This window comes from Erithacus rubecula, assembly GCF_903797595.1.
Source record: "Erithacus rubecula genome assembly, chromosome: 10".
In the NCBI taxonomy this organism is placed as follows: domain Eukaryota; kingdom Metazoa; phylum Chordata; class Aves; order Passeriformes; family Muscicapidae; genus Erithacus; species Erithacus rubecula.
Window position 1 is genome coordinate 4558889 of NC_136662.1, and position 25470 is coordinate 4584358.

The following is a 25470-nucleotide window of genomic DNA, read 5'->3' on the forward strand; positions in this document are numbered from 1 at the left end:
AGCCCAGCCCGGGGTCCGAGCCGTGTCCCCCCTGTCCCCAGGCGGTGACACCCCCGCCCCGGGGGGGGCCCGGTGGCCGCGGCGATGAGGGGGAGCGCGGGGCCGGCCGCGCGCAGCCAATCGGCGCCCTCAGCGCCTGGTCCGATCTCCGCGGAGCTCTCCCATTGGCCGCCGCCCTCCCCTCGCCTCACGCCTCGGCCAATGGCGGCGGAGAGGCGTGGCCCGGGCGGCGAGCGCGCGAGCGGCGGGCGCGGCATGGCGGGGTCCCATAAGGGAGCGCGGCCGTGATGGAGCGCGAGCGGGCGGTGGGCGTCATGTCGGCGCTGTGGTCGGTGGGCGCGGGGCTGCTGCTCCTACTGCTGTGGGTGCGGCACCGCGGGCTGGAGGCCGTGCTGGTGCACCACCGATGGGTCTTCGTCTGCTTCTTCCTCCTGCCGCTCTCCATCCTCTTCGACATCTACTACCAGCTGCGCGCCTGGGCCGTGTGGCGCCTGCACAGCGCGCCGCGGCAGCACGCCCAGCGCGTCCGGCACATCCAGGAGCAGGTGAGGCGAGGAACCCCCGCGGTACCGCGGCTTGGGGGGGGACAGCGTGTCCTTATCCCTCTGTCATCCCTCTGTCATCCCTCCATCCCCGTCCTTCCCCCCCTCACGCCATTCCGCACACGGGATGGGCAAAGTCCAGCCCGAGCGGGGAAAAGCGAAGTTCCCGGAGGTGCTCCGTGCGCTGATTAAAGTTTTGCTCCACCCAGAAATGCGGATGTCTCTGGTGATTCTGTGCCCTCTGGTATTTGTGGTAATTCTGTCACGTCCGCTTCTGTTCCCTGCCTTGTCTCACACATGACTGATACAGATGGATGTTAATGTGCATGGCGTTGTTCTTGGAGGGGTTGGGATTGTTGATTGGGTTTTGTTTCTTAAACATCTGTAGTAGCATCTCAGCTTTGGAGAAAATGCAATTGTTTGTTCTTTAGCTGTTAACCACAATGGTTTTGCAAAATTCAGGGCTCGTATGTATGGATTACACATTTTCCTTCTCAGCTTTTCCTAGAATCTTAGGAGGCTTTGGGTTGGAAGGGACCTTAAAAATCATCTCATTCCAACCTCACATCTTCCACTAGACCAGCTTGCTCAAGGTTGGTTCCACTAGGCCAGGTTTTGTCTCTTTGCCTGGTCATTGACAGGCTCAGCCCACTTTTTGTGTGTTTTGGATTAGAACTAAGATTGCAACATTGATAATACCTCCCTTAGAGAAAGGGTTTTTTAACTCTCTCTTAGTGTCTTACTATCTTTCTTAATTCTTCCCCCAAAAGAAAACCCCAGAGCTTTAGGATATTAGAAATGTGTCCTCTACATAACTAAACCATTCTGGTTGTACTTTATTTAGAAGTTCAGAGCTCTGCAAAGAGCCTTCCAAAGCATCCCTGTTCTGACAGTTGCTGGCTCTTGCAGGTCCGGGAATGGAAGAAGGAAGGCAGCAAGAGATACATGTGCACGGGCAGGCCAGGCTGGCTCACTGTGTCCCTCCGTGTTGGCAAGTACAAGAAGACTCACAAGAATATCATGATCAACTTAATGGATGTTCTGGAAGTAGACAGTGAAAGACAGGTAACAAATTCTACCACAAAGCATTCACTGCAATGGATTTTACAGTTTTCTTTACAATACCCAGAGATGAAGGGATTAAATTCCACAAAGAACAAAATTTTGGAGGAAACCTATCAAATTTCAAGGGTTTGCAATGTGTGCTTGGATCGTTCTATCTGAAAAACCCAGCATATGGAATTGCTTGGCTTTTATGTGCTGAAGTCTAAAAGACCAGATTGATTTATGGGTTTGGGCACTGAGCAACAAGATGTTGAGGCAGAGGAGGAATCACTAAACAGTTCCCACTATTTTTAGTAGCTCTGTTAGGAAAGTGAGTCTGCGAGTTCTGGTACCAGATGGAAGTGTATCCTGTTGGCCATATTTTGTCATCATTAGTGCTGAACTCTTAATTTGTGTTTGTTGAGAGCTTGGGGTTTGTTTCTTTTTCCTTTTCAGGTCGTTCGTGTGGAGCCTTTGGTGTCCATGGGCCAGCTGACTGCACACCTGAATCCCATGGGCTGGACTATTCCTGTGGTACCAGAGCTTGATGATCTCACAGTAGGTAAGGGGCACTGATGACCAGACACTCACTGATTCTGCTGCACTTTCATTAGAATTTTATTCAGTAAAACATTGTGTTTTTTAAAGTTCTAGAAATACTCTATTGAGCCTTATGTTCTTTGTGATATTTATGTTAAAAGCACTTCCCTTTTTTTTTTCTTTTTTTAGTCTTAAAAGAGCTATAAAGTAGGGGTTTGCTGTCATAAATCACCCATGTTTTAGAGTGTTCCATTTGATTTGTTGTGTGCTCTCTTGATAAGGTGGCCTGATCATGGGAACTGGCATTGAGTCTTCATCCCATATCTATGGACTTTTTCAGCACACCTGTGTGGCCTATGAACTTGTTCTTGCTGATGGAAGCCTTGTGAGATGTTCACCAGTAAGACAAAATGTTACTTTGCTATCATTTACAATGTCATTGACAGTTATTGGTGTGGATATATGATTTAGTATGACATACTTTTTGCAGACTGAAAACTCAGACCTATTTTATGCAGTGCCTTGGTCTTGTGGTACTCTGGGTTTCCTGGTTGCAGCAGAAATAAAAATGATTCCTGCCAAGAAATATGTCAAAATACATTATGAGCCAGTAAGAGGACTGCAGAAGATTTGTGAGAAGTTCACTGAAGAGTCTAAGAAAAAGGAGAATAATTTTGTGGAAGGACTTTTGTATTCTTTGGATGAAGCAGTCATCATGACAGGAGTCTTGACTGATGAAGCTGAGCAAAGCAAGGTAACTAAAGGGAACTTACAATGAAAAAAATACTCCCAAAGTCTAACTGAAACTGTACTAAGATAAAACCATTATAAAATTGAAATGATCTCTTAACATAGAATTAAAATTTGGATCAGTCCATCAGAATATTTTAAACTATAACCTTTTTCCTACTACAACAGAGTCTGTTCTCTAAATCTCTTTCGTTGATGAGAAATGACCCACTGACTTCCTTGTTCTAGTAAATAATTCAGTCTACAGCCTCTTCACTGAGGAGGAAGAGAAGGATCTTTTCTCAGACTGAACAATGCTTTGAATTGCAGTTGTTCAGAGTAACTTTTCCCAGCAAGCTTTTAATTCTGTTAATATTAATAAAAACACATCAGTGTCATGCAGAGGAGGGTCATGCTAAGTGTTCATGCAATCCTCCACCCAGATGTTTCCTCTCTGCCATGTCAGATTTTGGATTAATGGTGGGTTTAGAGATTGGCATTTTAGGAATTCAGTTCTGTCACATTCATTAAATAGTTTCAGTGGCCAGCCTTACTTAAACCTTAAGAAGAAAGGTAAGAAGGAGCCTTGCAGGTGGTGGAGTGAAGGCTCCCTAGATGTCTTGTGACAGCCTTATCCAGAGGGTATAACACCAGATTCCTCCCAGGAAAGGAATCTGGGACATATTCTGTTGTCTAGCAAGGTGTAATTGTTATCTAATGAATGCATGTTTTCTTGTAGATAAACAGAATTGGCAACTACTACAAGCCATGGTTCTTTAAGCATGTGGAGAAGTATTTGAAAGCTGACAGGACTGGAGTAGAATACATTCCTTCCAGACATTATTACCACAGACACACTCGCAGCATCTTCTGGGAGCTCCAAGTAAGACCAGTTCCAAAATTCAGATATATCTGCAGGAAGGTACTCTGCCCTCTCACAGTGTAGGTACAATGCAGCTTCTTCCCTTTGGCAGCAACTTCTGTCTTTCATGGCAGAAAAAAACAGCAAAGTTTATGGCAAGTCTTGCATTTGGGTGCAGCAAATCCAAAAACACTTCTTCATATACAAGGCATTGTATCAGAAACTCCTAATTTTTGATTTAGTGCTTTTCTGAATTTAGACCTTAAATATGTATTTCAGCATTAAGTTTTGGTACCTACTGAGTGATTTTCAAATTCAGATGGTGGGAAAAACATGGATGTGAAATACTGGCTGACAAACTCCCCCACATAAAGTAATTATCATCAGATCATTATTTTGAATTTCATAAATGTGTTTGTCGTGTGTACTTATGCAAAACTTTATTTGACATTCTGAAATACTCCTGTTGCTACACTTCCAATTTTGGGAGTGAGGGACCAGATTCTTTCAGCTCCTGCAGAAGATAAATAGCAGTTGGCTGTGCAGGTGGTAATTAAAATTGTAGATGTTTAAAATACGTTGGAGAAGTTTCATTATTCTTGCAAAACTTCTGGAAAGTTAGCTCCTTGTGCACTCCTCCCTTGGCTGTTGCAAGATAATAGCTTCTGAACTTTATTCTCTGAAATTATTTGGGGCTGGGTATGTTGTGATTCATACAACTGAAAATCAGTGGTAACCAGAGGAGGCTTGGGGCAGGGCTCTGTAGCCAAGTGCAATCCAAATCTGCTAATTTGTATTTTACTACTACAGCAAAGTATCAGCAATTAAATTTATTGAAATTCATATTATCCTGAGGACTCTGAAGTGTTCTTTTGGTCCATTCACACATTCTGGAGTCAAACTCTTTTTTTTCTCTCCTCTCTGAAGGATATCATTCCTTTTGGCAATAACCCTGTGTTCCGTTACCTGTTTGGCTGGATGGTGCCCCCAAAAATCTCTCTGTTAAAGCTCACCCAAGGAGAAGCCATTAGGAAGCTGTATGAGCAGCACCACGTTGTGCAGGACATGTTGGTGCCAATGAAGAGCCTTGAAAAATCCATCCAGACCTTCCACGTTGACCTTAATGTAAGAACACATCTCCCTAGAACACAGCAAAGCTTGGGTTGTTTGTGATAAGAACTGTGATTGTTGATTTTAAAGACATAATGTCCTGTTTGTGCAAAAAGGTCATTATTGTGTCCTGGGGAGTGCTGTGCTTTGTGAGGCCGTGATGCAAGGCTGCAGCAGAAATAAACATAGCTTTCTGAAAAAGAGAAAAATTAAATAAAAGATCCAAGCTTTGGTAGAAGCCAACACTTTTAAAAGATTTTTATCACTTACTAACATTTTAACTGGTTTTCACCTTAAATGATTTGTGGTCTCACTAAACACCAACTGTGGAGTTTAATTTCCCTTGCTTTTATTTCTGAATTTATTTTAATTAGTGTAGAATTTCAATTTTGATAATTTCTATTTTGCACTGACCTGAAAAAGAAAACACTTCCTTGTCTTTTTGCTCAGAATATTTATTCAGTTGTTATTTGAGATCAGTTTGTGGGTTTGGTTGGGGTTTTTTTTTTTTCCCCCTTCTAATTTCAAATATTTAAGGGGAGGAGATGTAATTCTAGCAGGACATTTTCAATCTATTTGTGTTCTGGTCATTAGAAAGTCCAACTAAAAACAGCACCAGGTCAGCTGGGAAGGCAGAGCTGCAAGCAAGGGTTTCAGTCTGAGATTGGGAGGAAATCTTAACTCTTCATTTTGCCACATTTGTTAGAGAGCTTAAAGGATGATTGTGTTTAAAAATAAATGCTAAAGTGTTTTCCTGCCCCTGCAGGTGTACCCTATTTGGTTATGTCCTTTCATATTGCCCAACAATCCTGGTATGGTCCATCCTAAAGGAAATGAAACTGAACTCTACGTGGATATAGGAGCTTATGGAGAGCCCAAAAGCAAACAATTTGAAGCCAGAGCTTCAATGAGGCAAATGGAGAAGTTTGTAAGAAGTGTGCACGGGTAAGGACCCCACTCCTCAGAATAGTGATAATGTCATATAATTCACATCCATGTGCTTTCATCACAGTTATTTACCCCACAGAGCTTTAATATTTAACATTGCATTAATTTAACCACCACAATAATTGAAAGCTAATTTACATTTCTAATTTTGGTGGGTTTCAAATGTGATTTCACTTTATTATTTCCTTGCAAAACCAACCAAACAAAAGGACACCCTGAATTTCTTGCCGTGTAGTTGGGAGCTGGTGATTCCAAGTCACCTTTCAGCTCCAGGCTGTACTGGCAATAGAGTCTGCTGCTACAAAATAGATCCTTGGAATCCATCATTCAGGAATCCCAGCAGTTTGGACAGCTTCCCTGGCTGCCCTTGGGACTGCTGTCCCTGAATCCTTGCAGCCTCATGGAGCAGCTCTGCCCTGTCCTTGCAGCACGATGTCCTTGCCCAGGGTCCAGCCTTGGCTGTCCCTGCAGTCAGTCCCTGTGTGCTGGTGGCATTCTTTCCTCCCTCAAAACTTGTGCTCCAGAGCTTCCTTTTCCCTGCCTGGGCTCTTATTACACAGGACCACAGTGGGTGTGAGCCATGTGCCCACCATCTGTCACAGACTCGAGCCAGCCTAATTTGCTGGAGTGGTGTCAGTGGAGAAGCAGCCACAGGCTGGTTTCTCAGGAACAAAAAGCTACAACACAGTATTTTTACACCATCAGGGTAATTTATCCCCATTTCTATTTTGACCTACTTCTCAGTCTAACAGTGATCATGTCCCATGTGGCTGAGCAATAATGGCAAGGCTGCTTTGAGATGATTTGGGAACTGCAAATGACTTTGAGCTGCATGAAGTGATTTGCCAGAGAACAAAGCAACCCAAAGTTAATTTTAAGCTTTTTTTCATTAACTTGAAATTAAGATTTTAATTTAAAGCTCTTTACTGACAAAGTTTGGTCTGTTTTCTACCTGTCACTGGGAAATGAACAATGGATAAATGTTTAATCTTGCAGTTTTGTAATCACACAAAACAATGGAGCTTTTATGTTAGGTTGTGTTTTGCTGCTGTACTCTGATGGTAGCTGCAGCTTAGAGAGTACAGTATGGAAGTGAGGAAAGAGTCCACAGCTGAAGAAGGATTTAATTTCTAAATGGACCTTTGTTACACCATTCTTTGTTTACACTATGAATTTATCTTCTTAGCCTGGTCTCATTTGGTGGTGTCTTGCCTTCCTAGTTCTATTCTCAATGTCCAGAAAAATGAAAAAGTCAAAGGATGTATTGTTGCATCTCTCTTGAATGGATATTGTAATGCAGGCAAATATGGTATTCTATGACTGCACCTACATGGATCCTAAGAAAATAGACAGAAAAAACATACTAAATCCACAAAACATAATTGGCTTAGTGTCCCAGCATAATCTATGTGAGCTATTGTATCTGCTTGTTTTTAAAAAGCAATATTTGCTATTCACAGCTTGCATTGAATTTATTTTTAATATTCTGTATCAAATCTTGTGGCTCAATTAACACTGAATCTCTGTCTCTTCTTTTTCCCTTCTCTCCAGTTTCCAGATGCTGTATGCAGATTGTTACATGACCCGTGAGGAGTTCTGGGATATGTTTGATGGCTCGTTGTACCACAAGCTGAGGGAGCAGATGAATTGCAAGGATGCCTTTCCAGAAGTGTATGACAAAATCTGCAAAGCTGCAAGGCACTGAGCCTGGCTGAGCTCACCAAGCAATCAGGGAAAGAGGAATTTACCTATAGCTAGTCAGTATATCCTTTAAAAAAAAAAAAAAAAAGCTTTATTGCTCTCCAAATAAGCTCATTCTTATTGATGTTTAAAGGTATGAATTCCTGCTTTACACATTTATGTTTAGTATTTCTTTGTATGTTTCAAAACGTTTTCCAAACTCAGAGTGATTGTTTTTAAGAAATCTGAAGTGCTAGCCTTTGTATCTAATGTAGTGACATAGGTGAGTTCACCTATTTCCAAGCAGAACAAAAATAATGGGAATGGATGAAGACACTGGAGTTACACCAGCTGTGTACCACAGCTATATTTAACATGACTTCTGAAAACAGGAGGGAGGGCTCAGAAATAGGTGCCAAAGCTGAACACATTGTCTAATTAATCATGTTGTTAAAAACATTTGCCTCCAGTCAGCATCCTGGAGCAGCTCTGCAGTGGCTCATCCACACTCCATCATCCTCCAGCTGTGTGATGGTGGTGCTGGGCTGCTCACATTGTCCTGCCCAGCAGCTGAGCTCCCCAGGTGTGGCTTCTGCTGGAAAACTGAGCACTGAGGTGTGAAGAAGATGCTTTTTACTTGTGCCTATCAGATTTGTACTGATTTTGATTATGATGTGTGAATGGATGTAGGTTTTTAGGTGTTTTGTAGTTGGCCAACAGTGCATTGTTTTTTTTTGCCCCAAAGCATCAATGTTCTGGCTTTGTAGACCACTGAAAAAAAAATTGCTGCTATTTAATATAGCCAAATTTTATTTTCTTTGTGGGTCAGTTTATTTGAGTTTCTTTTGGGTTTGTGGTTTTTTGGGTTTATTTTTTTGGTTGTGGCTTAATTTTAGTGCCTTATAAGTACTCAGTTGGAGGAAGATATGGCTTATCTCAGACTGTTCTGTCCTGGTCTGTAGGAGAAGGAAGTCAAGGCTGTGTTTATAGGAGGTTTGTTAGAGCAAGTGACTGTGGATAAGAACTGTTGATGTGAAACTTGATACACACAGGCTTTGGTTCTGACTTGAGTGACATTTTTGCTTTTCATTTTAGCTGGGTTAGGTTGATAGGCTTTGTAAAAGGACTGTTTCAGTCACCTGGAGAGGAAATAACAGCAAGTACTGTTAGTTCCCTCTTCTGCTGCTCGCAGGTGAAAATGGCACAGTCGTGGACTTGATACAGTTGAGTGTAGAAGTGTGGAAATGTTTTAACCCTGTAGGCAGAATCAGGGTTCCAAACCAAGCCTGTGTCTTGTCCAAGCAGTACTGAAAATTGTTACTTGAAACCTCACTGAGCCTGAGGGAAAAGAAAGTCATTTTCTTGAGGCTTGTGTAGAGGGTAAGACAGAGAACTTCTCAAAGAGTTACCAGTGGGAGGTGTAATTTTATTATGCTTGCTAAACCAATGATTTTATTTATTGATAGATGGATGTTTAAGGTCCAGATGAAACCAATGATAAAGCAGTAGCAGGAATAAGCTTGGGCTGTAACTCAGTGATGTACACTGTGTGCAAGTAAGGTACCCCCTCAAACCCTGCCCAGGGGCAGCATTCCATGGGGAGACACAGCCAGTGCAGTGTCCTCAGTGCTGCCCGAGCCCTGGAGCTGTGTCAGTGATCCAGGAGTGCCTGCCACGCCTCCTGGCTGCACCAGGGGTACACAGGAAGGCAAGTGTTGATTCTCAGGGTGTGACCTGCCTTCCTGCCCCTACAAGGGAATTGTCTCTGGGGTGAAGCTACAATTTAGCCCAGTGCTTGTATGATAGTCTGCACAGAGCAAGAATGGTTTGGTTAGCTTTGAAAGGGCAATGTTAAAACAGCTAAAGGATATGCAAATACTTCTACTTAGGCTGTGTTTCACTTATGTACTGATGATCTTTAGGTATGCACTGTGTTTGTTTTTTCACTCCTTAATTTATTGGCAAACTCTGTATGCCATGATTGGGTACTGCAGTGTATCAGTCACACACATGCACACACATCATTGCTGTTGCTCTTGGTTTTTGGTTGAAAATAAAGCTCTGGCCGGCGTACTGTTCCAAGGGGTGTCTTGTAATGAGTGGTTGCTTGCTTTTCAACTGCTGTTTATCATTTCTCTCCTGCTTCTTGTGCTGTTCCACATGGCCAGTGATTACTGAGAAAAGTCTGGGTAAGAGACCCAGGGCATTGTGAGGGAGGTGGTGGGAGGTGATGTTTGTAGGAATGTCTTTGAAGTCTGTGAGCCTTCATTTATCTTTGCCCCAAGACACACCTGCAATAAAAGAAATACCTCATAGCTGAGTCTTTAACCCTTCAGTTATGCCCCACTAGCTCCACACAGGTCCATTATGCCAATTGTCTCCATTTTTTACACACACACACACACACACACAATCTTTCCCTGTGATATTTTGTCCAAGGAGGACAAACTCCATTTTGCATTTAGCTTCTGCCCATTGGCAATGGGTGGTTACTTCATTCTTCTCATTTCATGCTAATAAATCTAATCCCTGCCTTGAATGAGCAGCCAAATGTGCAAGTGAAGATTCAGTGCAGTCTTCAGCCTGGGGAGTTTCACACCCACCTCTTCTATCTCCTTGACAAACACCTTCATGGCAGCTCTGTAAGCTCAGGGGCAAGTCTTCTGCCCCTCCCTGATCACAGCTGCTACACCTTCTCCCAGGGAGAAAGCCAGGCTGCCAAGTGCCTCAGCCCTGCTGAAGCTGCAGTTCAGGTGCCAAAGCCCTTCCTATCTTTAATCACACTCCATGCTGGCCTTGGCTTGGGCTGTATTTCACAACCCTCCTTTGTGGCCCCAGCAGCATTGCTGTACCCTCCCTCACCCACATCACTGCTCAGGCATTTCCCTTCAGAGCCCTCCTCCTCTAGAACAATAGCCAGGATTTCCTTAAATCACTGCAGTTTTACCTGTGTTCCATTATCTCCCCCCACCAAATGATAATTGCAGATTAATTGGCATATTTAATCAGCCACAACTAACATGTAATTACACCTAGATTTAATTATTCCTGTCTGGTCTAAACACTTGTACAAGACCTGATAATCTTAAGTCTAGGAGAGCCAACATGCTCCCAGTACATTTTTATGGCCAGCTTTTGTTGCTGCTGACATTTTCTGCTCATCTCACTTTCTCTATTTCCTTCAAGTTTTCATTCCCAGCTCATCTTGCTATGGTAGCACTATTTCAGACCCAGTTCTCTGTGGAGTTGTGGTGGACCTGGGGCTACTCAGGTGTGGTAACACCACCCACAACAGGTATGTGCAACTTCTCTGAGCAGTAGCAGAGTTTGAAAGGATGTGTTTAACCCTGAGTGAGCTGTGTGTGCCATCACACCATCCTGGGAAGGATGTGCAGGATCTGACATCCTCTTCTCATGTATGTAATTTCTCTGAAGTCCCAACTGAAAATAGTTAATTACAGCTCAATTGCAGTGTCATTGTCCCCCTCCTTTTAAGTCTCTGTGCTCAGCCAGGCAGACAGGGAATCCTCTCTGTCATGCTTCCTGTCAGCCCTATCTATCCCAGGGAAGGCATGGTACAATTCCAGCAGTTTGTGTCTTGTTTTTCACTCCTGGGCCTCCCCAGATCCCATCAGCCACTGTCATGTGAACTGCAGGCTCCTGGCTGCTCCTGAGGCTCCCCCAGTTTGAAAAGCCCCCTGAGGACCAGGCTGACAGTGCCAGCACCAGAGCCACTCGTTCAGTAAGTGATACAACCAAAGGGAGCCCACACTGCAGGGGAGGGAGGAGGACACAGTACCCAGTGAGAGCCCAGCCAGTCTCCTCCAGGAGCACCTCAGGCCATAAAGATTTGATTACACCTGCAGGCTTGAGCACACTCACCAGTCACCTACTGCCAGCTGCAGTGAAGGGCAGCAGTGTCACAACCTCCCCACTCAAGTATAATCTGAAAGTTCCCCACCAATTACGAAGATGTCTTGACCTCTTTCAAGCTGCCTGTTCCTCACTCAGCTGGATAAAGGAGAGAAGCCATGTGGATTCCTGCTGTTCATCCCTAGCCAAGGTGGGCTGTTTCAGACTAAAGCTTTCCTTGTCTGCTTTGAGCCCTTTAGGCTTTGTTCTGGTTCTCTGTGGGGAAGCTGCCAAGATGAATACAGCTCCAGGAATGGGTACTGAGGGAAGGGCTCCTACCTGCACTGGCTCTGCAATGTGCTGCTGATGCTGCTAGAGGAAAAACTGGATTTTAAGCAGCAGAGTATGATTTTCTTTTAGGATACAAGAGGCTCCTGGCACCTAAAAGGATTCCAACCCAGCTGCCCTCATCCATGAAGTGCATCTGCTTGCTTACAGGTGAAACAGTGCAAAACTAATGGGAAGGGTTGTCCAAGCATCCCTTGAAAAGGGCAAGGCCTGAGGATGCAGGCAGAGGTCACTGCTGAGCTCCTGCCAGGCTCACTGGCTGCAGGCAGTGTGTGCTCCATGCTGGGAGCCCAGCACATCCCATGCTCCACCCCAGCCTGCTCCCAGCTTGATTCTGGACCACCCTGTGCTCAAAGTCTCTGTGCAAGGAGCTGCTTCCCAGCAGGCACAGACAGTCTGGGAGATGAGAAGAGCCACATCACTGAGTCCAGCTCCCCACACACATGCAGCTCTCACCCAGCTGCCCATGCCCCAGGACTGCCTGCAGCCACATGCTGGCAGCTCTGGTCCCCAAGGGCCACAGGGATGGTGGCAGCCCTTGCCATGGCAACCATCACCGTGGCACTCCATTCCCCAGGGAATGTCCCCTCTCCTGTGCAGACAGGGCTAGAAAACAGCAGGGTCCTGGCAGGGAAAAAAACAAGTGTTGTCTCCTGAGGAGGACCTGTCTAAAAGCACCCAAGGGTTATCCAGGAGGGAGAACCTGCTAGGGTGCAGGGGGGGTGTGCAATAATTTTATATCCCCCAGCAACTCCCCAAGGGGCAAATCAAAGGCAGGACCTGTAACTACCACTCCACTGGGCATAGAAACATTGTCCAGCAGTTACAGGAATATCTCTGGAGGGGATCAAATCAGTGAGCCAAGGGTGTGAGCCAGCACTGTGGGGTCACAGACCCTACAAGCTGTGTAGGAGCATGTCCATGGGTAAAGGAGATGTGCCACCACTCTGTGACAACCCCAAGCCCAAACTGCAAATCCTCTGCAGGGTGGAGAGAGGTTTGCCCACTGAATGCCTTGGCCTCTCACCTGCCCTGACTTCTCTTCCCTAGCCCTGGCCTGATGCTACCTGAGGATGCTGCTGGAAAGAGAAGAACCATTTTCCACCACTCCAGTGGCTACTCTCACACTGACCCCTTGATCTCTTTGGTGCAGTGCCAGGGACTGATTCAAGACAGCTGCTATTGCCTGCTTGATCTTTCATTTATCTTTTCCCCATCCTCAGCATTTTTCCTCCCGGAAATCCCTCGGGGCAAAGAGGGAGGCCCCAGACAGGAGCTGAGCCCCTCAGTCTCACCATGTGCAGAGCATGCCCCTCTCAGGCCATGCTTTTGGCCCCAAAGCCATAAATCAGCCCCAGCAAAGCAGCAGGGGAGCAGTTAGGTGAAAAGCTGCAGGGACAGCAATACCTTTATTAGGTTCCACCAGCACAGCTGGAAAAAATAAGGAGCCCAGACAGGCTTTCAGCACAATACCCCTGAGCTGAGCCCCACAAACAGTCCTGTCTGCTGATTTAATAAGAGATCAGCTTTCCCCACAGACCACATCTCCTGTGTAGCCTTAACCCCTCCTGGTTAAAACACTGCCCCAGTGAATCAATCCAAGATGGTTTTGTCCCTTTGATCAGCACAGCAGGTAATAAGTCACCAATGGAAATGTGTTTCACTTCCCTGGCTCCAACAATAGAAATGGAGACAACCTTCCCATCCTGAACTGTCTGGTGAATATCTCACAATTCCTGGGCAAGCAGGAGATGGACAAAGGGATTTGCAGTTTGGCTCTTCCCACTGGGATCCATCCTGATCCTCCAGACAGCCACAGCACCTCTCCCAAACAGCGTTTGTGGTGCCTAATTGTGGTGACAAACGTGTAGGGAGAAGTAATTGCATGATAAAAACCAGTGAAGGCTGGTCAGGGAGGGAAGTTGCCACCTGTCAGCCAGGAAATCTGGCCCAGATTTCCCAGCTCTAGCACTGAGCTGCTGAGGGACTCCCACAGGTCCCTCTGGGCACACAGGGCATTGAGTTATCTCCCAAAACTGGCTCAGCTTTAATAATTTTAATGCTTCTAGATAACCCAGAGCATCAAAGATGTGCTCTTTAATTCCTTGCTTTTGCCCATTTCCAGCCCTCTGTAAACAGGAGTGCACGAGGGCTTCACATTACAGAAAAATTGTGAAGATTTCTTCAAATCCCATTTTTAAAATAAGGATTCTTTCTTGTTTCCCTATATTTAAACAGGATTATTTAACTCTTCATTGAAGTGCTGTCTCCTCCAGTGGAGGACTTTACAACCTGCTCCAGAGATGTCAAACTCCCTCTGAGCTGAGGGAGGAGGCTGAACACTGCAGTGTGGAGGTGGTCACTGGGTGCCAGGCAATGTCTGTCTGCCAGATGGACTGGAGAAATCTGCAATGAGATAAAGTGGCTTTTGATCTCTCAACCCTCCTTCAGGCACCCTCCAAGTGCTTCTGCCCCTGCACACTCAGGACATGCTGTCCCAGGACTGAAAGGGGACACAGATGGGCTCATTGCCTTCAAGGACCCATTTTGTCCTGTCCTGCCTCTATTTACTATTTTTTACTGTTCTATGAGGGTGGACACTGTGCAAGAACTGTCCCTGGTGGATGAAACTCCTGTGGAGTTTGACCTGGATGACGCCATTCCCAAAGTGCAGCTCCTCATGGACAAACAGCAAACGTTTGGCAGCGAGTGCTTTGGGCAGGTCACTGGCTCCACCGAGGCCTTGTGGAGCCTCCTGCACACTCTGCTTTGGGCAGCTGAGCCCGAAGAAAGGCACAGCTGGTTAAGAAGGATGAGGAATTCCCAGTCGGTGCCTGTGGAGCTGAGGGCTCACTGCCATAACCACACTCTGGACATGACCCAGCTGTCCAAAGCAGCGAGGATGGAGCTGGCAAAGGAGCTGTTTGAGGTGATGAAGGTCAGTTCTTCCACCAGCAGGACGGACAAGTTGTCACTGTCCCTCTGAGCCGGTGGGACAGCAGCAAGTTCCACAGCAGCAGCCTCTCCCAAGAACCAGAACCTTCTCAGCACTCCAAGTCCTAGTTAATCCCGGTTAACCTCCGCTGCTGACACTCCTCCCGGCCGCCAGGGGGCGCCCGCCGCGCCAGCCGGAACCACCGAGAGCGGGGCGCGCGTGTGTCCGCCCACGTGACGGGGAGGGGCTCCCCATTGGCCGCGCCGGCGGGGCCGGGCGCGCGCCCCCGCGGCTGTAAGTGCGCGCGCGAGTGTGCGAGTGCACGTGCGTGCGTGTGCACGTGCGCGCTCAGGTGTGTGAGTGTGTGCGCTCAGGTACTTCCCCCGCGGCATTCCCGTGTCTCCGTGGCCCTGCAGCGGTACCTGTACATCCCGGAAGGTGTTCCCATGTGTGTGTGCGCTCAGGTGTGTGAGTGTGTGCGCTCAGGTACTTCCCCCGCGGCATTCCCGTGTCTCCGTGGCCCTGCAGCGGTACCTGTACATCCCGGAAGGTGTTCCCACGTGTGTGTGCGCGCAGGTGTGTCCGTGCCGCGTTGGTGCGTGCCCGGGTACCCGCGTGTCCCGAAACGCGTGCAGGGGTGTGTGAGCGCACCGTGCAGCGCTCAGGTGTGACAGGGTACCTGTATGCCGGGAGCCGTGCAGGTGTGCACAGCTGGCTGCACCCGTGCAGCAGCCACGTGTCCGTGTAGGGGTCCCTGTACATCCCAGGTGTGTGTGGGTCCGTGTGAGCTGTGCTGCACGTAGGTGGGTGTGGGGGTGGCCAGTCTCGGTGCGCTCAGCGCTGACCCCTGCTCTGCCCTCTGTCCCTCTGCAGGACTCTCTCCGTCCCCTCTCCGTCCCGCCATGGAGGCCCTGCTGAGGAGGTGCCGCGTCCCGGCGCTGGGCGCCCGTCAGTGCGGGATCAGAGCCCGGCACGGCGGCTCCCCGGGCAGGGCCAGGCGCCTGCTGCTCTCGCAGCTCTTCCAGCCGCTGGCGCTGCCCGTGGGCGGCCAGGCAGGGCCCGAGGGCCGGCCCGGGGAGCCCACCTGCCGCAGCCAGCGGCTGATGCTGCAAGCGGGGCTCATCCATCCCAGCAGCCCCGGCTGCTACTGCTACCTGCCGCCCACCGTGCGCGCCATGGAGAAGCTGGTCAAGGTGATGGACCAGGAGATGCAGGCCGTGGGCGGGCAGAAGCTGAACCTGCCCAGCCTGTGCTCGGCCGAGCTGTGGCGCGCCAGCGGCCGCTGGGACCAGATGGGGCCGGAGCTTTTCCGCCTGGTGGATCGGCACAACCACGGCTACTGCCTGGGCCCCACGCACGAGGAGGTGGTGACGGCGCTGGTGGCCTCGCAGAGCGGCCTGTCCTACAAGCAGCTGCCGCTGCGCCTCTACCAGGTCACCAGGAAATTCCGGGACGAGCCCAAGCCGCGCTTCGGTTTGCTGCGCAGCCGGGAGTTCTACATGAAGGACATGTACACCTTTGACAGCTCGCAGGAGGCGGCCCGGCACACCTACGAGCAGGTGTGTGCTGCCTACAGCCGCCTCTTCACCCGCCTGGGGCTGCGCTTCGTCAAGGTGCGGGCAGCCACGGGCAGCATCGGCGGCACCACCTCCCACGAGTTCCAGCTGCCGGCAGACATCGGCGAGGACAGGCTGCTGCTCTGCCCTCAGGGACATTTCGCAGCCAACGTGGAGACGCTAAACGAGGAGCAAACCTCGTGCCCCACGTGCGGGGAGAAGCTCACCGAGACCAAAGGGATCGAGGTGGGGCACACCTTTTACCTGGGCACCAAGTACTCCTCTGTCGCCAACGCCGTCTTCTCCTCCGCTGAGAACACACCGCAGCTGGCAGAAATGGGCTGCTACGGCCTGGGCGTCACTCGCATCCTGGCGGCTTCCATCGAGGTGCTCTCCACCGAGGACAGCATCCGCTGGCCCAGCCTCATCGCTCCCTACCAGCTCTGCTTCATCCCCCCCAAGCAGGGCAGCAAGGAGGAGCAGGGAGCGGCGCTGCTGGAGCAGGTGTACGATGAGCTGGCTGAAGCTCTGCCCCACCTGGCTGGCGACTCGGTGCTGGACGACCGGACCCAGCTGACCATTGGCAAAAGGCTGAAGGATGCCAAAAGGCTGGGCTATCCCTACGTGGTTGTAGCCGGGAAGAGGGTCTGTGAGGACCCCCCGGTCTTTGAGGTTTGGAATCAGAACGCTGGTGAGGTTTTGTTCCTCACCAAAGAAGGGCTTATAGAGCTGCTGAGTAAAGTGCAAGTCCCTTAAATGCCTCCTCTCTGAATCTGTCATCTCTGCTGCAATGAGATTATCTGAGCAGCCCTGGCTATGGCTCTGGGTGGGCAGAGGCAAATCCAGCACATGTGAGAACCAGCCACGGTGTCCTGCAGGTGTGCTGGGTGCTGAGGTTGAGCTGGAATCAGCCCACATTCCCCCACAGGACTGGGGACGTTCCTCCCTCTGGGTACAGGTCCCTGGCAGCTGCTTTTTCCAGCACTTGTAGCCTCGTGTGGCTGTGGGAGCACTGGCAGAGCCATCCCATCACTGCCTGGCAGGAACAGACTGGCCATGGCCTCTGTCAAGAGCACAGGACAGCTAAGGCTGCACAGGGGGACACTGCCACATTCTCGACATGAATTCTAAGAGAGAGACAAAGAAAAGTGACTTTCCTCTGTTTGCATCTCTTTGGGAACACCCAGGCCCTGTGAAGGGGGAAGCTTGCCGTGGCAGATCCTGTGAGGAACAGCTTGGTGCCATCCCAGCAGCACTGATGGGACAGGCAGCTGCTTGGAGGGCATCACCTCACTCTGTGCCACAGCTCCTTGATCCAAGATTTAGAGATCATGAGCAACATCAGTACCACTGTAATAAAATCACTGAATCATTTAAGTTGGAAAAGGCCTTTAAGATCATTGAGTCCACCCATTAACCTGAGCTGCCAAGGCACCACTAACCCGTGTCCCCAGGTGCCATATCCACTGTTAAATCTCTCCAGGGATGGTGGCTCCACCACACCCCTGAGCAGGCTGTTCCAATGCCTAACAACCCTTTTGATGAAGAATTTTTTCCTAATATCCCCGCTGGGGCTGGGGAGGGACGATGGGTCGAAAGGAGGGGGGCAGATGCCGGTGCCCATAGGAAGGAGCGGGGCCGGGACTGAGGCAGAGGCGGGCAGGATGTGGTGCCGGTGCCGGCGGGATGCCGGTGCCAGTCAGAAGGAGCGGGGCCGGAATTGAGGAGGGGGAGAGCGGGATGTGGTGCCGGTACCGGTGGGATGCCGATACCGGTGCGATGCCGGTGCCAGTACTGGTGGGATGCCGGTACCGGTGCGATGCCGGTACCGGTTGCCATGCCGGTACCGGTGGGATGCCGATACCGGTGCGATGCCGGTGCCGGTACCGGTGCGATGCCGGTACCGGTGCGATGCCGATACCGGTGCGATGCCGGTACCGGTGCGATGCCGGTGCCAGTACCGGTGCGATGCCGATACCGGTGCGATGCCGGTGCCGGTACCGGTGCGATGCCGGTACCGGTGCGATGCCGGTGCCAGTACTGATGCGATGCCGATACCGGTGCGATGCCGGTGCCAGTACTGATGCGATGCCGATACCGGTGCGATGCCGGTGCCGGTACCGGTGCGATGCCGATACCGGTGCGATGCCGGTACCGGTGCGATGCCGGCGCCCCTCGGAAGCAGCGGGGCCGGGCCTGCAGCGGCGGGGGCGGTGGCAGGCGGGGCCGGGCGGCAGCGGGAGGAGCACCGGGAGGAGCAGCGGGAGCATGGCGGAGCCCGGGCCGCAGGACGGCGTGCCCGGATCCCCGGCGGCGCCGCGGTACCGGGGAGCGCTGCACCCCGACACGTGGGAGCAGGTGAGGCGGCGGGGCCGGGCTGAGCGTGTGTCCGTGTGTCAGTGTGTCCGTCTGTCCGTGTGTCCGTCCGCAGGAGCTGGAGGCCATCCCCATGTTCATGAAGCGCTGCCCGGAGCGGATCGACGCGGCGCGGCAGCCCGAGCTGGCCTGCCTGCAGTCGCTGCTGTTCGACGAGGAGCGCAGCCCCGCAGAGCTGGCCGGCATGTACCGGAACGAGGGGAACGAGTATTTCAGGGAGAAGGACTACGGGAGAGCCGTGGCCGCCTACTCGGAGGGGCTGCGGCGGCGGAGCGGGGACGCGGCGCTGGACGCGGTGCTGCTCACCAACCGAGCGGCTGCACATTTCCACCTGGGTAAGGGGCTCCCCCGCCGCCTGCCAGCTGTCTTTCCAACCCGACTGGGGTTTCCTCTTTGCTGGGTTTGGGTTTGGGGTAGGGCAGGGTGAGTGGCTTTCCCGTAAGAGACTCCTTGAGTCCTGAGGATTTCGGCACATGGCTGCGTGCAGGGTTTGTTCTCTGTTCCTTCCTGCTGTCACCTGCTGTCCAGCCTTGGCTCCAGGACAGTGTGTTTTAGAATCATAGACTAGTTTGGGTTGGAAGGCAGCTTTAAAGGCCATCTGGTCCAACCCCTCTGCAAGGAGCACTGACATCTTCAACTGAACGAGTTTGTTCAGAGTCTTGTCCCACCTGGGCTAGAATGTTTCCAGGGTTGGGGCTCCTTCCACCTCTTTGCACAACTTCTTCCAGTGCCTCACCACTCTCATTGTAAAAAATATCTTCCTTTTATCTAGTGTAAGTTTACCCTCATTTAGTTTAAAACCATTAGTTTATGATCTTGGAGATGTTTACCAACCTTAATAATTCTGTGACTCTCTTACAGCTGCCACCATCCAACCAACAGTGTCCATGCAACAGGAAAGGTGTTCTGGCCTTTTGCTGCTGCTGTGTGTTTTAGGTGGTCTGCTCACACCATGTTATTTACCTCTCACCTGTATGATTGATCCCTGTCCTTTCACTTCTTGTTCTTAGTTTGCTCTTTTTCTTAACCCTCACCTCACTGTGATGGTAGAAATTACAGGGTCTCTGCATAAACTGTTTTGTCACTTTGGTATCTGGTTGGATTTTAAACACAAGTTCTGAGCAATTTTACTTGCTTTACAGGTAACTACCGTTCTGCTCTGAATGATGCCATCCAAGCCAAAAAGCTGAAGCCCACCCACCTCAAAGCCATCATAAGAGGTGAGAGTTAAAGCTGGTGTTGCTGCATTGAGCACCAGGGGCATCCTTTCCAAACACTTGGCTGATGTTAACTTTACTGATTGTGCTTCCTTGTTGCCAGCCCTGAAACAGGCTGTTGATACTTGTTGCCTTGTTTCCTTGTATGTTTCTGGATTCGTAATAGTTGTGTTTGTAAAGTTTAAATTAATGTGAGTAGACATCCTACTTTGTTTCTGGACAGAATTCATTTCAGAGAGGTAAAGCAGTTACTGTAAGAGATGTCTTCACTTGTTGTTTCTGTTTCTCCCCAAAACAGAGCTCTGCCTTTTGCTTTGTATTTTCAATCCAAATATCATTTTGTTCTTCATCTCCTGTATCTATCAGAGGTACTGGATGTGTTTCTGTAGACTACAGCATAACTTTCCCTGTTTTCCACAATGCTGTTTTTGTGGTCTATTCTTTTTTCCCATCCATAGCTATCCCCCTTTTATTTTTTCTAACAAGACAAATACTGAAATGTTAATTACAGTGATAAAATTTTGTTTGTAACAGACACTTTTCTGCTGATTTCTATGACTAAGTGATATAAGAACTGATGAAAATTTTAAATTTTCTTCTCAACTGATCTGCTGGAAGTTTCTGGTTGAACATGACCACACAAGACAAAAAAGTTCAGTGCAGAAGCACCAGGTCTCATTCTGTCTTTATAATCATCACTTTTGTAGTAGTTATACACTGACTCCAACACTGAAAACTTACAATATTAATCCTTCTAGGAGCTCTCTGCCACATGGAGCTAAAGAATTTCTTGGAAGCAATAGCATGGTGTGAAGAAGGCTTGCAAATAGACTCAAAAGAGAAAAAGCTTGTGGAAATAAGAGCTAAAGCTGACAAATTAAAGGTAAATATGAAGGCAGCCTGGCATCTGCAGTCCTTGTCTCTTTGGGATCCTTGGATGGAGGATGCTCCATCCAGGTTTCTGTGTAGTGTGGTGTCCCCAGACAGGGATGAGTGCTGGTTCCATGTGGTGGGTGTTGAGATGTGCAGGGGAAGGAGCTGGAGGAGACCTTCCTGGGGACCCAAACTGATTTCTCCACCCATTGTCAGGGAACAGCAGTGACCTGCTGTGTGACCACAGTGCATCCTTTTCTTACCTATAGAGAATTCAGGAGAGGGATGCCAGGAAAGCAAAGGTGATGAAGAGCAAAGAGCAGTGTCAGAAGGAAATTTTGCTTGCTGCAATAAAGGTGAGTCACTGAGAGGGGCTGGTTTTGTGTGGTTTGGTTTGTTTTTTTTTAAGAGCTCTCTCATTTTTCTCCAGAAGTTGGTTCTCATACATTGGCCTTTGAGGGCTAGAGGGAAAAACATTGAGTTAAAACTATGATTCTCTGGGTCTGCATGGCTCTAGCCCCAGCTCCCTTCTTTTTTGTTCTTATTCTCCTCACCATAACTGTTAGATTTTTAATTGTTTTTTTGATTTTTTTCCCTCCCTCCCCTGCAGGAAAGAAATATCAAGCTGGTTCTTGAGCCTTCAGATGAAGAAGAGGAGGTGTCAGATGGCCTGGCTGAGATGTCCTTAGATGGGTTCCACTCTGACAGTGCCACAGGGGCAAAGGTGCACTTAGATGCTGATGGCAACCTGAACTGGCCTGTGCTGTTCCTGTACCCTGAGCATGAGCAGACAGATTTCACTGTGGCTTTTCATGAGAACTCCAGGTAAATGCACTGCCAGCTGCATTCTTGCACAGAGGAGATGTTTGAGCAAGTGAGAGCAGGTGAAACACTGCCATGCTGGTGGAGCAGTTCCAGATTGCTGATCACACAGCTGACCCTGCTTTTGAGCAGGAGGCTGCACTATTTGGCCTCCTGAGGTCCTCTCCAACCCCAATTATTGTGTGATTTGCATAAATTTATAGTACAGACAAACACATTTAGCCTGAGTGGCTGAAGGGGCTTGCAGTGCAAGCTCAGACCAGTAATTAATTAGTGGCCAGGGGTACCTGTGACCCATCCACATGTGTGGATTTTAGAGATTCATTAAGGTGCCATTTCAAAGCCCTCCAAATATGATGTCTCAGAAAAAAAGGTTAAACTTAAAAATAATGAAAAGCTTCCAAAGGGAGCCTCTCATAACCAGCAGTGACCCCAAAGTTCTCCTCAGGCCTTTCAGCAGATCTGACAAGTGCTGCAGATCTTTCAGGCTGTGAGTTCCACTCCCCTTGATGTTAACTTCAATTTCTGATCTTGTAGTGTTAAATTTGGAATTTGTAACTTTTTGTTTGTTGGTAGACGAATTCCTCAGATCTATTAATAAGTTTAGGACTTAAAATTACAGTGCAAGCAGGTTAGTAAAGTTGTAGTACTTTTATGGTAGTGTTCACTGTTTCTTTTTGTGACTAAAGGAAATGGATTTTTACAACAAACTGGCCTCCAGCGCTCCTCAAGTACCAAAATAAAGAAGCCTTTGACACAGAGATATTCTCATCACTCTGATCTGGTGAAGCATGGGACTGTTTTGAAGGAAAATCCACTTTAGACAAAATGCGGGGTGTTTATTTTGACATCTTTTTCAGTGTGAAAATGTAAAATTAAAAATAATTTGTTGTTGCACTGCTTAAGTTTGAAGCCAATAACCTGAGTTACAGCAGGGCCTTGGATTCATTGGGAAAGTGATGAGTTTGAAGGGAAGGAACTATTCGTGGTCTAAACTTACTTTCAAGTCTGTTGTTAAATTTGCTGATGTATTTTTGCCATCATTCAAATGCAAGTATACAAGTTATTGAAGTTGAGAACTTTGTCTAAGCTGACCAAGTGTATTTTGGCTTTTAGGTTTATTGATCATTTAATGGTGATGTTTGCTGAGTTACCTCCTTGGGATTTAGAAAAAAAATACCTTCCCAACAATCTCGAGGTGAGAAGCTTGACTTTCCTTCAATTTCAGGGTTATTGTGTTGTGATTTTTTTATTTCTGGAGTGAGAAAGTGCACAGCTCTGAGGGTATGAAAGTGTTGACATCTGTTTACAATGCACAGATGTGAAACAAGAGAGCATTGCCCACATGTGCTGACAGAATTCACTTCTGAAAAAGTTCTCTTCCACTTACATTGCATTTGACAGAATGTATTTATAGATATTGCTTAGATTCCATCTTTGTAACAATAATTAAGATTTAAACCATTAAGCTGATAGGTGGCCTGTTTTTTTAATTGCATCGTGGAGTTGCTGAATGCAAATAAGAAAATATTATTTTTAAATAGTTTATTTTCAGAACTAAGTGGAGTTACTTAAGCACATAATCAGATCAAGATAATATATCTCCATTAACACTTCAGCAAAGGTGGGTTATGAGTTGGTTGTGGCTGCAGCAGGTTTTTGAGAATTTTTCTGAAGTTGTACACAGAAGGATATGAATGTTTATTTTTCATTTCCCACTTCAGTGTCATCTGTGCCAGGCAGCAGCACAACCCTGTGTACAGTGAGCAGGCAGGTCCAGAAGGACAGTGGCTGTGTACTTTTCCAGGTTAAATCCTGTGTGTATTTACAGTCTAAGGCACCACTGCTGGATTTTAATCTCTTAAATCAACTCTGTTTTGTTCAAATACCTCTAAACCCACTCGGTTTATCTCATAACATTGCTGCATTTCACCTGCTATAAAGCAGCCCTTAGATTTGGATTGATTGCCTGTGAAGCATGGGAACAGCCAGTCCATTTTACCTTCCTGCTGCTTCTGCCAGGAGAACCTGAGCTGGTTTATAGAGGGAAAACTTGGAATTCACACAAAGCAATTTCTGCATTGCTGAATTTTGCATCTGACAGTCAGGGGAAGGTACAGAGGTCTGATAAACCCCCAGCTGATAATGGTGTGCTGTTACTGGTCTTTCAGCACCTTAGTGCTTTCCTTCATCAACCTTAGGCATTTAATAACACCCCCCACTCCAATTTTTTTTCCAGCTCTATTTTGAAGATGAAGAAAGAGAAATGTATGAGGTGAACCCAGAACACACATTGCTACAAGTGCTGCAGCACGAAAGGTGAGGCTGTACCTGTCCATGTCCAGGGGAAAAATGGCAAGAAGTATGAGCTTTAAGTCCAGTTTGTTCTTAAATAGTCCCAGCTTTTCTCTGAATTTAATAGTCCTGCCTCTTGAAGGTATAAAGCTGCATGGATTTTGTGCCTGACTTTAGCAGCTTATATATGTTTTACCCCCCAAAAAATGATCAACTTTCCAGGACTGGATGGAGATGGGAAAGGGAGCTGGGCACAGCTGAGCAGCACAGAAAGGCTATTCCAGATCCCATCTACACAATACTACTTTAAAAAGAAAAAAAAAAAAAAAAAAGGCAACCAGGCAGCAGCCTGTACAGAACATGTTGAAGGTTAACAATGCTCTCGCTGTTCATACTGCTGTGTGAGCAGCCCCTGGCACAGCAGCAGCACTGTTCTGCTCTGAAACTGCCTCTAAAGAGTTCTGCTGCTACTGAGAGGAGGAATTTGCTGTTTGTGAAGGCAGAAGGTTCCTGTGCAGGCTGTGCTGTTGAGTTGCCCCATCTCATAGCTGGCTGGAACTGCTCACAGCGAGGGGGGCTCGGTCTGTGGGAGCAGATCTCTGTCACTCCATAAAACTCTGCAGTGTCCATAAGCCCTCAGATCTCAGGCTGCAAGGGCAGTTGCAAAAGAATCCTCCTTCCAGAGGGAGAATAACAGCTGCCTTAATTAAAAGAATCTGTTGGGAGATGAGTTGATTCATAAAACACTCCTCCTCAGATGTGCTTAGCCCTGGCTCCAGAGAGGCTCTGCTAAGCAGCACAAAAACTCATCACCAGCCTTTGGGAGGTCAGTCTTTATGGAGCTGGGCAGGAGTCACTTGCTTTGCAGGACACTGGGCCAGCTACAAGGAAGCCAAGGACTCCTTCTTTTAATCTTTGCAGGTATTTTGTGAAGGCTGGGACACCGACAGTTTTGGTATTTGCCAAGCATTCTCCTTTCTCTAAGAAATACTTCTCTGGCAAGAAAGTGCATCGGCTGTAATGAGCAAGAAAGAAACAAGGGATCCTGTGCAAGAGGCTGCTGTTTGTTAGCCCAGCTCCAGGATGCAGACTTCTGCTTGAACAAAAATACCTTGCACTCTTCAGGGGAGGAAAATAATCTTGGCACACAGGGAAATTTCCAGGGGAGCAGCATAGGAGGAGGAAGGGCTAACATGAGGGGATTATTTGTTTAAAAGGGAACCCAGCTGGCTTGCAGAAGGTCTCCTCTATGATAGGCTGCGTGTGGTTTTGAAATAAACCTGAAGCAGTGCCAAACACTGTGGTTGCAGTATAACAGCAGCTGAGAATGTTCTTCCTTACCTGAGAAGAATCACAGCTTTGCTCAGAGGTGGGCTGTTGCTGCTGGGGTTTAACAGCAGTGGCCTGGGGAGATCCCTGCCTGCTGCAGAGGGGTGGATGCAGTCAGATTCCTGCCTGGGACTCAGCAGCTGCTGTTTTGTCACTGCTTGGCCGTGCTGCTGGCCAGGGTACAGCTGAGCTTTTTGTTTGGAGCAGTGTTTGACTGACCCTTTTGATACCTTGCTGAATGTCCTACAGAACCTGGAATAAACGTGGCTATTTTAAGTAGACTGACTTCTGCCTAATGAATGAGACAACATTTTTTTCTCACCTTGTGGAATACCAGAGAATGACAGGCACTGATGGTAAACCCCAACATACCACCCTTATCCATTACATTAACTGGTACAGCCAACATACA

General features: G+C 48.2%; 3 protein-coding genes across 3 annotated transcripts; all 3 read left to right on the forward strand.

Annotated features, from left to right (window-relative positions):
• The first annotated feature begins 213 nt into the window (after window positions 1-213).
• DHCR24 (24-dehydrocholesterol reductase) lies at window positions 214-9537 on the forward strand. The gene is made up of 9 exons (XM_079313523.1): window positions 214-545; window positions 1452-1607; window positions 2043-2148; window positions 2408-2526; window positions 2617-2880; window positions 3595-3738; window positions 4645-4842; window positions 5594-5772; window positions 7327-9537. The coding sequence occupies exons 1-9, from the start codon at window positions 288-290 to the stop codon at window positions 7478-7480; spliced, it is 1578 nt and encodes a 525-aa protein (XP_079169649.1). The 5' UTR covers window positions 214-287; the 3' UTR covers window positions 7481-9537.
• Window positions 9538-14844: 5307 nt separating this feature from the next.
• On the forward strand, window positions 14845-17545 carry PARS2 (prolyl-tRNA synthetase 2, mitochondrial). Its single transcript, XM_079314482.1, has 2 exons — window positions 14845-14884; window positions 15464-17545. The coding sequence occupies exon 2, from the start codon at window positions 15493-15495 to the stop codon at window positions 16900-16902; it is 1410 nt and encodes a 469-aa protein (XP_079170608.1). The 5' UTR covers window positions 14845-14884; window positions 15464-15492; the 3' UTR covers window positions 16903-17545.
• Window positions 17546-18156: 611 nt separating this feature from the next.
• TTC4 (tetratricopeptide repeat domain 4) lies at window positions 18157-25337 on the forward strand. Its single transcript, XM_079314269.1, has 9 exons — window positions 18157-18504; window positions 18578-18857; window positions 19665-19742; window positions 20498-20622; window positions 20882-20968; window positions 21223-21437; window positions 22551-22632; window positions 23674-23753; window positions 24651-25337. The coding sequence occupies exons 1-9, from the start codon at window positions 18172-18174 to the stop codon at window positions 24748-24750; spliced, it is 1380 nt and encodes a 459-aa protein (XP_079170395.1). The 5' UTR covers window positions 18157-18171; the 3' UTR covers window positions 24751-25337.
• Window positions 25338-25470: the final 133 nt, after the last annotated feature.